General features: G+C 34.0%; 1 protein-coding gene and 1 pseudogene across 1 annotated transcript; one reads left to right on the top strand and one right to left on the bottom strand.

The window, feature by feature from the left end:
• Window positions 1-8,614: 8,614 nt before the first annotated feature.
• On the bottom strand, window positions 8,615-11,407 carry LOC108455252 (heptahelical transmembrane protein 4-like; annotated as a pseudogene).
• Window positions 11,408-13,238: 1,831 nt separating this feature from the next.
• On the top strand, window positions 13,239-15,341 carry LOC108455251 (pectinesterase-like). Its single transcript, XM_017753833.2, has 2 exons — window positions 13,239-14,411; window positions 14,492-15,341. Exons 1-2 carry the CDS (start codon window positions 13,424-13,426, stop codon window positions 15,196-15,198), a joined length of 1,695 nt encoding a protein of 564 aa, XP_017609322.1. The 5' UTR covers window positions 13,239-13,423; the 3' UTR covers window positions 15,199-15,341.
• Window positions 15,342-16,635: the final 1,294 nt, after the last annotated feature.

The raw sequence follows: 16,635 nt of genomic DNA on the forward strand, positions 1-16,635 counted from the left end.
CATTAGTGTAATATCCTGATTTTGGGCCTAGTCGGAATAGTAGTTTCGAGACCACAAATCTGAGATAGAAAGAAATTTTTTTTTATAATTATTTTGAGGTCTATGATATGATTGCATGATTGTGTGAAAATTTCGTGAAGAAATTCTATGCATAAAGTGCTTAATTTGAAATTAGGGACTAAATTGAATAAATTGCAAAACTTGTGTTCTAGAAGCATTTGCATAAAATTAAATTAGATTATTAATTAGAGGTCCTTACAAAGCAATTTGACCAATTTGTAAGTCTATGGACAAAAATTGGACATGGATGGAATTTTTGGAAAGTTTAGTAGTAAGGGCATTTTGGTCATTTGGATATTAAATGAAATTATGTAGTATAGGAAGTTGTAGATAAAACGGAATAAAAACGAGGTATCGAGACCTCGAATTCATAAACCAAGCCATAAATATTTTTAGAAATATTTATGGAGTGTAAATAAGTTAGTATTAAAGTTTCGTCAAGAAATTTTAAGGTTTCGGTAATTAATTAGGTGAAAAGGACTAAATTGAACTAAGTGCAAAATTTGTGAGATGTGATTAAATAGTTTAAGTATTTAAAAAGATGGATTTAAAGAGCAATTAGACCCAAAGGTTAATGGCTGGACGGTTTGGGTATGAAATAAGCAAGAAAACAATGTGAACAAGGGGCAAAATTGGAAATAGTATAAAAGTTAGTAATTAAATAATGATGTAATTGAAAAATCTAGACATTTCTTCATCTTTCTCAGCTAGAAACGCCGTAGCAGGTCTCCTATGCTGGTTTTTCTTATTTTTGCACCATGTAAGTTCAATTTTTACTTTTTCTTAGTAATTTTTATGTTTTTGTGACTTTTACAATTAGGTCCAATCATCTAATTCATTAGTTTTTGATTTGGTGGATGAAATTGGAAGTTCCCCTGGCTGAGTAAGGGCAGTTTATGATGAATTATTTATTTTAATATTATTGCATGGTCTACATTATGATAGGAAAGACGTATGAAAATTTTGATAAGAAAATTTTATCGATTTTATGTATAATTAGGAGGAAAGGAATTCTAGTAGCTAAAAGGATTAAATAGTTATGGAATTCAAAACTTGAGGTCCTTATATGATAATTATACCATTAAGAGAAGTTAGTAGATATTTATGATGAATCATCCATGGAAATTGAAGAAAAGAAAATGATTAAATTGGAAAGTTAAAAAATTAAAAGATGATAAGTTAATTAAAAGAATAAAATAAGTTTATTTCATCATCTTCTCCAAATTTTCTTTGGAAACCCTAGCTTAGAGAAAGAGATTCAAGCAAGCTTAATTAGGTAAGTAATCATGTCCCGGCTTTAGTAATTTTTACATTTCTGAGATCGTAATAACCTAATCTATTTATTTGGGGATCAATTTGCAAAGTTATAAAAGTATTTAAAATTTTCCATGGATTATTATGCTGAAATTTTGAAATTTACGGTAGAAAATGAAAGGTTGTTGATAGATAAATGATAAACTGTAATTTATACATATTTTTACCCCATGCTTAACGTATTTTATGGATGATTTTTCCTTAGAATTAGTGAATTCGATGCTCCTAATGCCTTAATTTCATGTTTTATACTTAGGTGAGCATAGGAGTGCGAAAGGAACGAGAAACGAGTCAAAAATGGAGAAAATGGGCCAAAGTACGAAATCAACACGGCTTGGACTTCCTCACACGGACAGCCCACGCGGCCGTGTCAATTTGGCAGAATCGAAGCACAACTCACACGGGTAGAACACACGCCCGTGCCAATCTAACAGGCTCGAACACGGCCTGAAGTAATCGCACACGGGCATGTCACATAGGCGTGTCCCTGCCGAGCCCAAGTTTAGTCCAATTCGAAAAAGGCCAATTTTGAGGGTTTTTAGGCATTCCAAAGCTTATAAATACAACCTGGAGGAGGAAGAAAAATGGGAGGCACAGAGAGGAAGGAATGAATTACTTGAAGGAAGCCGATTGATCCATCTCAGAAGCCGAATTCATCATCAAGACTGAAGATCTCCCTTCAATTTCCCTTCAGGGGTTTTTGGATTTCTTTATGTTTTGCATTCATTATTCTTCTGAGATGTTTTCCTTTTTAGTTATAAATTAAATCCCCTAAACACCTAAGGGGGATGAAACCTAAGACGAATCTTGTTATTATTTTCTGAATTGTATGATAAATATTTAACTTGTTCTTAATTATGTGTTCTTAATTCTTGTTTTGATATCCTAGGATACTGATTCAAGATAAGCTCTTATTCAGAGGAGGAATAGACCTTGTCTAAGAGTACATTTGTCATAATTAAGCGGAGTTGCTTGCGCGCCTAGAGATAGGGTGACAAGATTTTGTCGGATTAGGGTGAAACCTAATAAGGGGATCCATAGATCGAGTTAATGCAACCCTAGGGTGTTAATTAGAGAAAAGTCTCAATTATTCAATCTAGGGATTAGACGTTATTAGTATTGAATAGGGATAATAACATAACTTAAGGATCTCTACGGAACAAGTTAAATGAATAAATCGTCTGATTCAGAGTCAGAATAACAAGTGAAGTTTAGGTGGATTTTTCCTTAGGTATTGTCTTAATTCAATCGTTTTTCCAAAAGTAATTCCCCAATTCTATTTTCTGTGAATTCTTAATTTAGATAATTAGTTAGTTAAAACAAACCCCCTTATTCTTAGGCTAGATAATAAAAAGACAGTCATTACTAGTACTTTTAGTTCCTTTGGGTTCGACAATCCGGTCTTGCTAAAGCTATACTACTATTCGATAAGTACACTTTCCTTCATCGTGATAAGAGTTAGTTTCAAGAACGATTCATTATAAATATTTAAAACCTGTCGCAAATATCGCGTATCAATAAACAACTTTTGTGAAGTGAATTTTGATGAAATCGTGATTTAGGGACTAAATTGTAAAGATATAAAATTCAATGAAATTTTCTAATTTTTATGAAATATATCGACTGTTTTTGTTATATGAAAAATTCGACTAGGCTTGGAATAAGGATTATATTACATGAATTTCATTTTCCGAGCCTAGGGATGAAATTGGAATTAATAAAAGTATAGGTGCAAAATTATACTTTTTCCTAAAATGTGAATTTGAGTGAATTGAATATGAATTTCATTAAATTGAGTTAAATTTATCCGTATAGATCCAGATAGACCTAGTACGAAATTGGATCGAGGAAAATAAAAAGTTTCGGATTAGCAGATTCTCATATATGAACAAGTATCGAGGTAAGTTCGTGTAACTATATTGTGTACATTTACATGTCTGAATTGAATATAGTATAAGTAAATTGTGAATTTGTTATGAATATCAAAATGATTATATATCCGACATGTTTGAGAAATGTTAAGTCCCGTCTGAACAAATGAAAATCAATGGTTGCAAGTTTCTCGATTGGTTGTGATGTAGCATATGTTGCAGAAACACCATAACTTGAAAGACCATCCCGTTATAAGCCCTCTTGAGCTTCCCGTTATATGGTTCTTGCGAACTTCACGTTATAGTTCTTCGGAGTGTCTCGATAGGTTGTGATCCTACATGTGTTGTGGAAACACCTTAGCTCTTATGAGCTTCCTGATATGGGCTTTTCGTGAGCTTCTTGTTAAATTAGCTCTTTATGAGCTTCCCGATAGTGCTCGCTTGAACTTCCCAGTATATGGTTATCTGGAGCTTTCCGATAGGCTCTTCGTGAGCTTCCCGATTAAAAGTTCTTTGTGAACTTCCTAAGTATGGTTCTTATGAGCTTCCTGTTATAGCCCGGATAAGCTTCCCGTTACATGGCTCACATGAGTTTCCTGTTATACGACTCGAGAGAGTGCTTCCTGTTTAGGTGTTCTCATGAACACTTCTTAATGTCAATTGACGGATTATAGATTCTTAATGTCAATTGACGGATTATAGATTCATACACTTCATGTATACTACCGGATATCCATCGATATTTCATAAGGTTCAACGGTCAAAATTCCGATAGAAGTTGAGATAAGGTCTGAAATAAATAATAATATTAACTGCTTGAAATTACATAGAATTGTTTACATGATGAGCTCATCTTTGTTATTTGAAAATACTTGGAAATCATGACTAACTTGCTTGATGAGTATATGTGTTTAGGCAAATGGCCAATTTGCTTTGGATACATGTTGTTTGTATGTTTACTTTAAATGAACCTGAGTGGTAAGTTAAATTCCCGTTATGCGAACTTACTAAGCATTAAATGCTTACTTGGTTTTCTTTTCTCTGAACCTGAGTATATGTGTTTAGGCAAATGGCCAATTTTCTTTGGATACATGTTGTTTGTATGTTTACTTTAAATGAACCTGAGTGGTAAGTTAAATTCCCGTTATGCGAACTTACTAAGCATTAAATGCTTACTTGGTTTTCTTTTCTCTGTTTTATAGTGCTCGAAAGCTCATAAAGGTTGGAAATTGGTCGGAGCATCATCACACTATCCTTCAGATTGTTTTGGTATAAATAGCAAACTTTTTTTTGGTATAATGGCATGTATAGACTAAGTTGGCTATGTAAATGGTTGTTTGTATCTAACTATTGGAATGGCTAGTGATGACATATTTGATGTATATGTAAGAGGATATATCATGTTTAATATATGCATATTTAGTAAGGTTGAATTGAATTCTGATAAATTTACATGATTACACAATTAGGTAAGTTGGAATACATGAACATATGTGATGATATGTCATACATAATACTTGTATTTGGCTTGATTTAAATGTATTGAATTGGTTGGTGAATATACTTAAATGTTGTTGTAGGTGGAAAGCAAAATGGGTGAGAAATATGGCCTATTTTCGTCCACACGGGCAAAGACATGGGCATGTGTCTCAGCCGTGTGTGACACACGGCCTTGCACACGGGCATGTGGCTGGCCGTGTGACACAAGTCAGAGAGTTACACGGGTATGAACACGTGTTAGGATATGGCCGTGTGACACAAGTCAGAGAGTTACACGGGTATGAACACGTGTTAGGATATGGCCGTGTGCCTTACATCGAATGCCCACACGGCTTGGAACATGGGCATGTCACTCACACGGCCTACCTACACATGCGTGTGTCCCCTACACCTAAGAAAAATTTTGAAAATTCTAGAAAAATTTTCTGAGTTCTCGATTTAGTCTTGTTTCTAATACATATATTGGGCCTCGAGGATCCATTTAAAGGAAAATATGATTGAATATGTTTGGTTTCGATTATGAATAGTAAATGAAATGATTTAACCGTAATTGTTCTATAAACTACGGTAATGCTTTGTAACCTTGTTTCGGTGTCAGATATGGGTTAAATGTGTTACATAACAGTTCAAAATAAAATATTATATTCATTGAATAATTAAATAAATAAAATAATGAGCCTAAAATAATTTTATAATTAAAAACAAACCGAGACTCTCTAGATGCCATGTTCGTGTCCTAACCTGGTGAGTTATCTGTAAGGATGAAAATTTAAGGGGGAGTGAGCTATAACACTCAGTGGGAGTTCCATCACAAGAAAATCAGTGCAAATTAATAAACTAAGCATACATAATAACAATTTTTAGTACGATAATAATCATATGATATAACGGTATTTTTTGCAGTTCAACAATCATACTTATACGTGTCGATGCAATGCTATACAAGTTAAGTTTATCAGTAAAGATAGGACCTACCCCACCGCTACACTCCACAGTAAGAGTTCTCCAGAAATCTTATATCTCGGACACTCTAATTTGTGGATGAACCACAAGTGTTCCAGGTTAATATGCTACCAATAGTTGTGAATACACAATGGGTTTGCAGATAGAAGTTGCTAGTAAAAGATGTGGATAAACCACTAGTATTTGCAGGTTAATACGCTGCCAATGGTTGTGAATACACGGGTTTGCAGATAAAAACTACCACTAATTTGTGGATAAACCACCAGTGTTTTGTAGTTAAAATTGCCAGTATTTCTTCTTTAAAAAGAATCTTACCCTATGCAATACAGTATGACATGTAAGTATCAATACAATACAGAAACAATAGACATGTTTGTCCTGGATTTGGTATGTCAATATAGTAAGCATGCTATTCACGCAATTAGTAATTTTGCGATACTAGTAAAAATAACAATTAATCAGTAATTTAGTCATAGAAGACATGTATTCATCACATATCATGCATATATAGTAATAATCTAATAAATCAAACAATTTATTCCACGTTATTCATAATATCAGAGACTTAATTAAAAGAAATAAAGCACTAAAAACAATTCAATGATCATGCAGGGATTAAATTGAACAATTTACAAAAATTTTGGGAAAAATTGTAAAATGGGGGCACATGGCCGTGTGGAGGGGTTACATGGTGGTATGGTTAGGCCGTGTAATAGATTGTGGCTGTGTGGAATTTACAAAATCAAGGTATAGGGGAGACACAATTATGTGGCAGGCCGTGTGAGAATCGAATATCCTAAGGTTTCAGGGGGACATGGTTGTGTGAGGGGTCGTATGGTCCACATGTGTATCCCACATGCCCGTGTGGTTGGCCATGTGACCTTATTTCGAGGTATGATTTACCCCAATTCACTTGTAAAATAACACACACATTCCACCGGGATCTCGAATGACATCCCTCACAATCAAATTGGTCTGATGCACCTGTAACGGGTCCTTCAAACAACATTTATACACGGGTTAATGTTTATTTTCAAAATCTATCAAGATTACCAGGAATTTCAGCAAGATTCGTAAAATATTCATCAATTAAAACGAAAGATTAGCATCAGATGCAAAAACTACGAGAATTTGGGATTAGTTATCAGAATTTAATTGAACTTGCCAACAATTCTTAGCAAGGATTAAGAACATTTCTAATGGCGACTATAAAACTGATTAAAAAATGTCTTAAATCGAGAATAGATTTTGATCCGGGAAGAAATAATAAATTCAGCAATGGAGAGAAAATATCTTGCAAAGAAGAAGCTAAGAAAGAAAAGAGAGAAGAAGTAGGGAAAAAGAAATAAAAATTTTTTGTTTGGTTTGGAAAAGGAAACAAGTGTTCAAATGCAATTAGGAAAATGATTAAATATTTAGGGGTTTCAAACTTTTAGGGGGTTGGATAGCAATTTATCCCTGCTTCCGAAAATAAAAGGATAATGAAGGAGAGTGATTAGGCTTGATCTTGAGCATGCAAGGGAAAAGTGTAAAGACTTAACCATTGACTTGTTGCCCATAATTTGTTAAGTTTTTACTCTAAATTATATATGTTTTAATGTGGTTTTCATCCTAAGTTGCTAAAAATAAAAGGAAAAAAAATGAGAGAAGAGTGAATAGAACCTAAGACCTTTAAAAAGTACACTAATTACTTAACCATGAAGCCTAGGTTAATTTTTGATTAATTATTTCAATTAATCTTCTATATTTCAAGGCGTGACACTTATAACTAAGAATTATAATTAATTTATAACTATTTTAAATATCAATTTAATAATATGTTAGAAAAAATATTCTTATCAGTTCAAAATTTTTCACCTCATATATATATTATAGATGATTAGATATCAAATTTAATTATAAAAACTTAAAAAGTCCAACCCGCTGGCATACATGTAAATTACCATCAACCTAACACTTCGTTTGTTTGTCAGTAAAATATTTTCCGGAAAATGATTTCTAAAAAATGATTTACTTTTCTGGAAATGATTTACTTTTCTGGTGTTTGAATGAATCTGTGTAAAATATTTTCTGTTGTTTGGCAGATTTCCTGAAAATATTTTCTGGAAAAGCTATTTTTATATATATTAAAAAATTTATATTTTAAATTATTTTTATATATATTGCAATGATCAAATTAAATATATAATAATACTCAATTATTGCATTGTTCATTCTTCATTCGGATTTATTGCATTGTTGCTCTAGATTTAGATAGAGCTTCATACTTCATCCGGATAAATTGCTCAAAAACTCCAACAAATGTAACTTTATAAAGAGGAACAGAAAATCAGAAAGAAAACCATTTGTTTGACTATATAGAGCTAATAACTTATGCATGAACTCGAATGTTGGATCACATAAACAACATTTTGCAAGAGAACAGAAAAGATACATGACAAATGCACTTAAATGGGGGCATGCATACCCATGTTACGCCAGTGCATGAAAACTTACCTAAACAATGCCCAAAACATCAATAAGCCTGCACCTTGCAGAGGAAACAACAAAGCAAAGAAAGATTATAGCACTACAATGGAATTTTCTCCACCAATGAAGATGGCTATTTCAAGCAAACAAATGGCTCTGAGTTTTAATTGATTTGTGCATTCATGAAGCTAAAAAGAAGAGCACATATGAATTTCTTGAGTGATATTTTTTAACTTTGCATAGTTAAGTGACCAAAAGGGAAAAAACCATAGTTAAGTGGCCTCTACTATAATTTACCCAAAGATATATAAATACACTTGCAGCAATATTTCTTATTTCAATTTTTGAAAAATTTAAACTTTTAATTAAATTAATATTCGATTAAAGTAACATTTTTAACTTAAAAATGTTCTAATTTTTACCAGCAATCTTGGCTGTTCTTTCCTAAAGAAAAAAAAAAAGAACAGAAACCTAAGCAAAAAATAAGTTACACGTAGTGTTGTTGTAAGTCAAATTTTACAGGCTATTCTCTGCCATTTATCATCCACCCCCCATTATAAGTATACAAGCTGTGTACATTAATGCATAGAAGTTAAAACCTCCAAAACATTAAGTTATTGTCTCTGCTACATTATTACAAGTATTTGCATGTCTAGAGCATAAACTACGGCTGAAAGCTAATGGTTCTTAGAGCTGTAAGACTGATTTAATGATGAATATACACTTCACTGACAATGGGTTGAGCATAAATTCAATCGCAGATAAATTTTAGCTACTTCTTTCAGTAATCGACTCCTCTCTAGTTTCACTTTAACATCCATTTAGATCCTGCCATTTGAGGTGAAAAAGCTGGTGGCTGTGCCCAGCAATGTCGAACTTCCCGGGCATTCACCGTTCAGGTATCCTTGTCACATAGACCAAAGCTCTAACGCCATAAAAAAGCCCCATCAAAACCTCATACCCAGTTGTGTGAAGTGCCTCAGGCTGGTGCCAGAACAAGATGAGCTTGTGAAGAATGGGTGCTATTCCTGACATGCCCATGCCAAAGAAGAGGGATGCACGAATGCTGCGAAACTCTGGATTCTAAAACACTGGCAATAAGGAAACTAAGATCGTTGCGACTCCCAAGATGGTTATGAATCCCAAATAGAGGTTGCAAAAGAATGGATCACACATGAAGGAGTAATACACTGGAGGATAGAAGGAAGTAGAAATGAGAGCCGCGATCGCAGCATAGTCTAGCCTGAGCATGATATATAATAGGCGCTCAGAGTGGCAAGAGAGAAGTGGCATGTGATGCTAGCCAGCAAGCAGAACATTACACCACCCAAGAAGGCAAAGAAAGGCCACCGTGTTATCGGCCTCACCATCAGGGGTGCTATTATGTTTGCCACATCCTCCTTCACGCTTTGTTGCAATTAGAAAGAATAAAATGTATTAGCTGCATGAAGCTCCCACATGCATAGTGTAACCATTGGTATTAAAAGAACAGATATCACTACGTCATAGAAAACCACCGTAATAAGACAAAGAAACAAAATACAAAGAAGAAATCAAAGAATTAGAAAAAAAAATCTGATTGATTCTTTTCATTCACAAAAAAACTACTTTTCTGATAGAGCCTTCTTAACTGCTCATACCAGTTTTACAACCTCTTTAACCCTGCAACTAACAGTAACTAACAACATTACTGCTATCACCACTTAACTTTCCAAAATTATTAAGGATAACAATTTCCAGGGAGACAAGATAAAACATGAAATGTTCATGCATACACATTTATCTTAAAATTGTATCCACTATGGATCCATAAGGTTAAAACTGGCAGCTGCAAAAAATGTTACAGGATTCAAGCATCGCTACCCTCTCATTTTTCAGACTCTGAAGTGCACTTCCAGTAAGATCCTATTAACATGAATATACTAAAATAAACTTTTGAACTATCACAATCGTGGCAGTTGATTTCCCATTGCAAGGACGCTAGCAAAATAAACTACATACTTCGTATTTAGACCTGCTCATGGGTCGGGCTACTTGGCCCGGCCCGAAGGCCCGCCCGAAATGTGAGAGAGTTTGGGCAAAAATAAAGGCCCGAAAAATGAGCTTGGACAAAAAAATAAGGCCCATTTAAAAAACGGGTCAGGCTTCGGGTAAGGTATTTTTTGCCTGAGCCCGGCCCGACCTGGCCCGAATTCACTAAATGACAAAAAAAAATCTGCTATTTTTTTGTTTTTTAATGTTATTTTCTTATTAATTTTGTTATTATTTTAAAGGCATTTGTTAATTTTGTTATTATTTTAGATGTATTTGCTTGTTAAGTTGCATCTATCTTAGTGCTATTTAAGTCTACATATTTTTTAAAATTTATTTTCAATTTGTTGGAAAATATTTATTTTGATTTTTTAGTATTTTGATGTATTATATATATTTAAAATTATATAAAATAATATAAAAATAATATGGGCGGGTCGGGCCGGGCTCGGGTTTTAGCATTTTTATTTGGGCGGGGCTGGGAAAAAATTGTAGGCCTATTTTTTAGGCCCGGCTCGGTCCGAGCCTAATGAATGGGCCTAAATTTTTAGTTGAGCCCAACCTAAACCCGGCCTGACCCGACCCATGAGCACCTCTATTCGTATTTAAAGTTTCACATATTGTGTTCAAAACATTGTAAGTTAAGGGGAAAAAAATCTACAAGACAGACATATACCATATAGGATGTTATATGCTTAAAGAAGATTTCCCTGGATAACAATACTAAGCTTTCCATGGTTTTTGCTTATAAGAGAAGCCTTTATTGAACCATGTCAACACGGTAGATATCAACTTTATAACTTAGCACCTATGGCTATAATCATAGGCCTTCAATTGTTTATAAAGATTCTTGAGTAAAAATTTTCAGCAGAAAGTATACTAACAGAAAGACCTATTTGATGCCCACAGGTCTTTCGGTTCTTCACATTTATTGACCCGAAATACTAAAACTTTATGGATAGGTCTTAGGATTATAATTCCTTTCACTGACAACAATAGGACAGAGGAAAAGCAGTCTTTATGGATTCTCTGCCTCAGAAATAAGATTCAGTGTTGTCAGGGCATGCGCCTAGGCACACCTGAGCTGTCCGCCTTAACACTAGACAACAGAAGTGCCTCAAACCCTTTCAGGCAATACCCATTTAACCAGGCACATACCTTTTTTGCAAGGCAATAGGAATAAAAAGCATCCGCCTCATATAAGTTCTCTTTAATTTAATTTAATTTTCACTTTTTTCATTAGATATACCTTTACCAATAAGAAACGGTTAGTATTAAACTCTAACCTTATCAAAATTCGTGTATTAAACAATAGACATGAACCATAAGTAAATCATGTATATTGACCAATAATAAAATTGCATGTTTTGTAGATATAGATTACACTTTAGAGTTTATTATATATCTTATGCTATATATATAGACACAGAAAAATGCAGAGATATACATACTGCACTTCATTTCACTCAAGCTACTACTTTTTTTTTACACCTTGCACCTGAGGCTGTAAGGGACAAGAGTAGCCCCTTCCCCGGTAAGACAGCAACCCAACTATTCCTTTCTTACCTAGAGGCTTTTCTTATTCTAAAATTTATGATATTCACTAACCTATAAAATCCAAAGTCCTTTATTACAGAATAATTTAAGGCTTTCTTAATTTCTATAATTGACCACCAGAAATCCAATTAATGGGATATCAGAAACCCAAAACCTTTCTCTACTGCTCACAGAGACTTAAACATGTATTTCACTAAATTTGGCTCAAACATAAACCCAACATAAAAATCTAAAATGATATTGCAGCAAAAGAAGCTATAATTGACATACTTGCATATTATCTTTATAGTGTTCAAGTATCAAAATTGATATGAAGTACAGGCAACTTCAAAGAAGATAGAGGCAACCATTTCCTAACATTGATGAAAAAACCACACAAAAACCTTGAATCAACAGAATTTACCCAAACCCAGAAAAAGAGCTTTAAAAAGAACAAGAAGAAAATGTGGACAAGTAAAGAACAAGAAAAAAAAAGCTTTAAAAAAAAGATGCCATACCTTTAAGTCAAGACCTTGCGAAGAGGAATGAGATTTGCCTCAGAAAGAGAGAAACAGAGGAATGAGATTTGCAGAAAGAGAGAAAGAGAGAAAGAAGATGAAGAATGGAAGGAAGGGAGAAGGACTTTTACCAGGATGAAGAAGGAGATGGAAAATGTCTTACAGAAAAAAAATCCTTAAGGCATTTTCCCTAAAATGAATGAGATTTTACCCGTGTCTTGGAAAATAATTTCCAAAACGGAGCCTAAATGTAACTTTAGTTACCAAATCATACCAGTTAAAAAATTAGAGTAAATTATATTATTAATTACTTAATTATAGTACAATTATTTTCTAGTTACTCAATTATGAAAAGTTACAAAATAATCATCTAATTATTCATTTTTTTATTTTTTGTCACCGGCTGGCTAACGTGTAAAAAGAAAAACCCAAAAATTAAATATAGTTGAGTAGCCAAAGAAAAAATTTACTAATAATTAGGTGACTAGTACTATAGTTTACCCTACAATTTAAAGGTAAAACTTTTCAAATGAATGCATTTTATAATAATTAATAAAATAAAAGTTATATTAAGTAATTGAAAAGTTACTCAACTATCTTAGATTTTTGTTATTTTTATTTTATTTTTACTCTAGTTATTAAAAAGATAAAATTAAATAATTGATAACCATATTGTAACCTTTCATACTTGGATGACCAAAAAGAAACCTAACAATAATTGAGTGATTGAAATTTTTTTACTAATAATTATGTGACTAATAATATAATTTACCTATAAATTTAAAGGTAAAACTTTCCTTATGAATGCATTTTATAATAATAAATAAAAGAAAAGTTATATATAAAATTAAAAGTTGTAACAAATTGGGGTGATAATATATCCGTGAAGCACTCCCCACCATGCTAATACCACCAAGCTAATAATAAACTAAAAATAACCATTAATTTGCTAAGAAAAGGGTTACTTTGGTAGTATAAATAGGGCATTTCAATGATGTATTATTCAAGCCAAGGGGCAATAAGTAATAAGCAATAAGCAGCCCCACAACTTCAAAAGGTTTTTTTTTTTCTTTTCCTATCTCTGTTTAAAATCTGTTTCAAGGGAAAGGAGGAGGAAAATTTTATAATTTTTTGAGGTTTTTTAAGAATAAATAGAAAACTATGGCGAACAATGCTGCTGTTATTGGTATCTGTTCAGTGTTCTTGGTGGCAGCAGTGGTGGCAGCAGTGGTGGGTGTCACGCATTTAAAAAACAACGGTGATTCAAAAAGCGGTGAAATATCGAGTTCGACAAAAGCAGTGCAGACGGTTTGTCAACCCACACAGTTCAAAGAGGTATGCGAGAAGAGCCTGGAGTCATCTAATTCCACCGACCCTAAAGAGCTGATAAGGACGAGTTTCCAAGCAGCGATAGAGGAAATAAGGAAAGTGTTGGCGAATTCAGCGACGATACAAGACTTGAATAAAGATGACAACAACAAAGCAGCCCTGAAGGTTTGTAAAGAAGTGTTGGATTTATCAATAGCTGACCTGCAACTTTCATTTGATAAGCTGGGGGGATACGAGATGAGTAAGATCGGTGACTACATACTGAACCTGAGGGTGTGGCTAAGCGGTGCCTTAACTACCTTACAAACATGTGTAGACTCATATGCGGAAGTAAATAATGAACAAGCGGAGAAGATGAATTCAATTTTGAAGACTTCAATGGAGCTTACCCAAAATTCTTTAACCATGGTGACTAAGTTATCCACCATCTTGAATGGCCTTAAAATTCCAGGCCTCAATATCGACACGACTGGGTTCGAACGTAAGCTCCTGTCTAATGATGGACCTGAGTGGATAGGCCACGCTGAAAGGAGACTACTTCAAGCAAAACCAACAGATTTGAAGCCTAACGTTGTGGTTGCTAAGGATGGTAGTGGGAAATATGATACCATCACCAAGGCCTTGGCTGAAGTCCCTCTGAAAAGCCCGAATCGATTTATTATTCACATTAAGGCTGGTACTTACAAGGAACAAGTCCTTTTACCCAAGGAGATGACTAATGTTATGTTCATCGGTGATGGCCCAACTAAGACCATCATCACCAATGACCTTAACTGCATTAGGGATCATCCGCTTAAAACATTCGGCACTGCAACAGTTGGTAAGTAGTAGTATATACATATAAGTTTTGGTGGTGAGGTGAGGTGACTAACTAGTATGTATGTTTGTGAAATATTGTAGGTGTGGATGGGGCTGGTTTCATGGCCAGGGACATTGGATTCGAGAACACAGCAGGACCCCCTGGTCATCAAGCAGTAGCTTTTAGGGCAACATGTGATATGGTTATCATGTTCAATTGTCATTTCAATGGGTACCAAGACACCCTTTATGCTCACAAAGAGAAACAATTTTATAGGGATTGTCTCATCAGCGGGACAGTAGATTTCATCTTTGGGGATGCGGCAAGCGTGTTCCAAAATTGTCAGATCATCGCAAGGAAGCCAGGTGAAAACCAGAACAACATGATTACAGCCCACGGAAGGAAATTCCCATACACTCACTCAGCCATTGTGCTTCAAAATTGTACCATCTCGGGTGCCCCTGACTACCTCCCGGTGAAGGACAAGAGTAAGACGTACCTAGGTCGTCCTTGGAAAGCTTTGGCGAGGACCATCATAATGCAAAGCAATATTGATGACATCATTACACCAGAGGGTTACTGCCCCATGCAAGGCACCGTAGGACTAGACACCGGTTACTTTGTAGAGTTCCAAAACAGGGGACCCGGTGCCAAAACCGAAGGCAGGGTCAAATGGCCATCTATCAAGACAATCGATATAAATGAAGCCAAGAAATGGACTCCTGGCGTCTTCCTTGAAACTGCAACTGACAATTGGATTTCGCAAACCGGCACTCCTTGTTATCCTGACATGGTCCCTGGAGTGTAAACTTCCAAAACCATCGCCATTAGTATTCTTTTAATATCATTATTAGTAATCATGCTGTCGATTATTGATTAAGTTAAACAATTTTTCCTATGTTTTATTTATATTAATAATATATTCATTATTATGGAAGGTGCAAACTAAAATTATTTTCTTATTCCCAAATTATAAAAAAAATAAAACTGCTAGAGATAGATATAAAGTTTAATATGCTATTAAACAAAAAAAAACAATATTATTAATTTTGCTATGTATTTCATTAATTAAAATAGTACATCTTAATATATTTTATTAATTAATATAATAATTTTTAAAAAATATTTTTTAGTATATATGATTTTAATAATTTGTAATTATCATTTAACATAAATGTTATTTTAATGTGTAATAAAATATTTAATATAGATATAATTTCAATACTTTTATTATTTTAATTTATAAATGTAATTTATAATATGCTATTTAATGTAATATTTAATATAAATATTATATTTCAAAATTATATTTGAGCTAACGAGTCTAAAAAACTTCCGCTACTCCTGGTTCGATTCATGCATTTCTATCGTTGCATATACTAAGAACGACAACTTGGAGTCCTACATCTGCTGATTTTTAACACTTCTAGTGGAATGCAATATATGACATCGGTGTCGGCGTACTACATTCATCCAAATTGAAAAACAAAATCGTAAATATCATTATATATGAATTTTTTTACGAATCATTACGTAATTAATATAGGTTTGAAAGAACAAGTAACAAACATCGGCTTCTGAGCATTGATCTAACAACAACCTAATATCTTTTAACTCCTCGGGTAGTTCCACGTAGCTCAACCCATGGTTCCACCTGTACAAGCGAAATGTTAGTCGAAACGTATAATAAAAAAATTCTACATTGAGTACGTATTTGTTAATAAATGATATTTACCTTATCACCAATGGGAACATATATGGGCCGGTCACATTAAGACGTAGAAATAGTAGTCACCACCAGGACCACGACTACAGTAGGAATAGATAACCACAGATCAACGCTGCACTCAGTATCGTGGCCCGACACATCTCCCAGTATAACGTGGACAATATGACAAATTCCCAATTTAATTTCCCGCACTCATTGAAGTCTACTAAATATAAGTCCACTAAATGTAGTAGCAACCTTACGTGTAACAAATTTCAAAAATTGACGGGTATTAAAATGCCTTAATTAACCTCATGATGTATGCTTGGGCGTATTGTTTTATGTCCTCCTCCGTTCGGTCTACAAGGTCTTCAAGGAGCTCGTCAAAATTAGCATTTAACTAGTTCATTGATATCTAACCACTTTCAAACTTGTTTGGAACCTTCCACAATAGTGATTAGCAGAGGCCCACTTTGCTTAAAACGACCCCTGATCCCCTGGTGATTGACCCATCCACTGGCAAATCGAGTTGTAGCG

The sequence above is a fragment of the Gossypium arboreum genome, chromosome 9 (genome assembly GCF_025698485.1).
Source record: "Gossypium arboreum isolate Shixiya-1 chromosome 9, ASM2569848v2, whole genome shotgun sequence".
NCBI classification, from domain to species: Eukaryota; Viridiplantae; Streptophyta; class Magnoliopsida; order Malvales; family Malvaceae; genus Gossypium; species Gossypium arboreum.

Bases quoted from the DNA above. Each gene is read 5' to 3' on its own strand.
- LOC108455251 (XM_017753833.2), top strand. From the start codon at position 13,424: ATGGCGAACAATGCTGCTGTTATTGGTATCTGTTCAGTGTTCTTGGTG. The intron at 14,412-14,491 runs GTAAGTAGTAGT...GAAATATTGTAG, and splicing joins ATTCGGCACTGCAACAGTTG to GTGTGGATGGGGCTGGTTTC.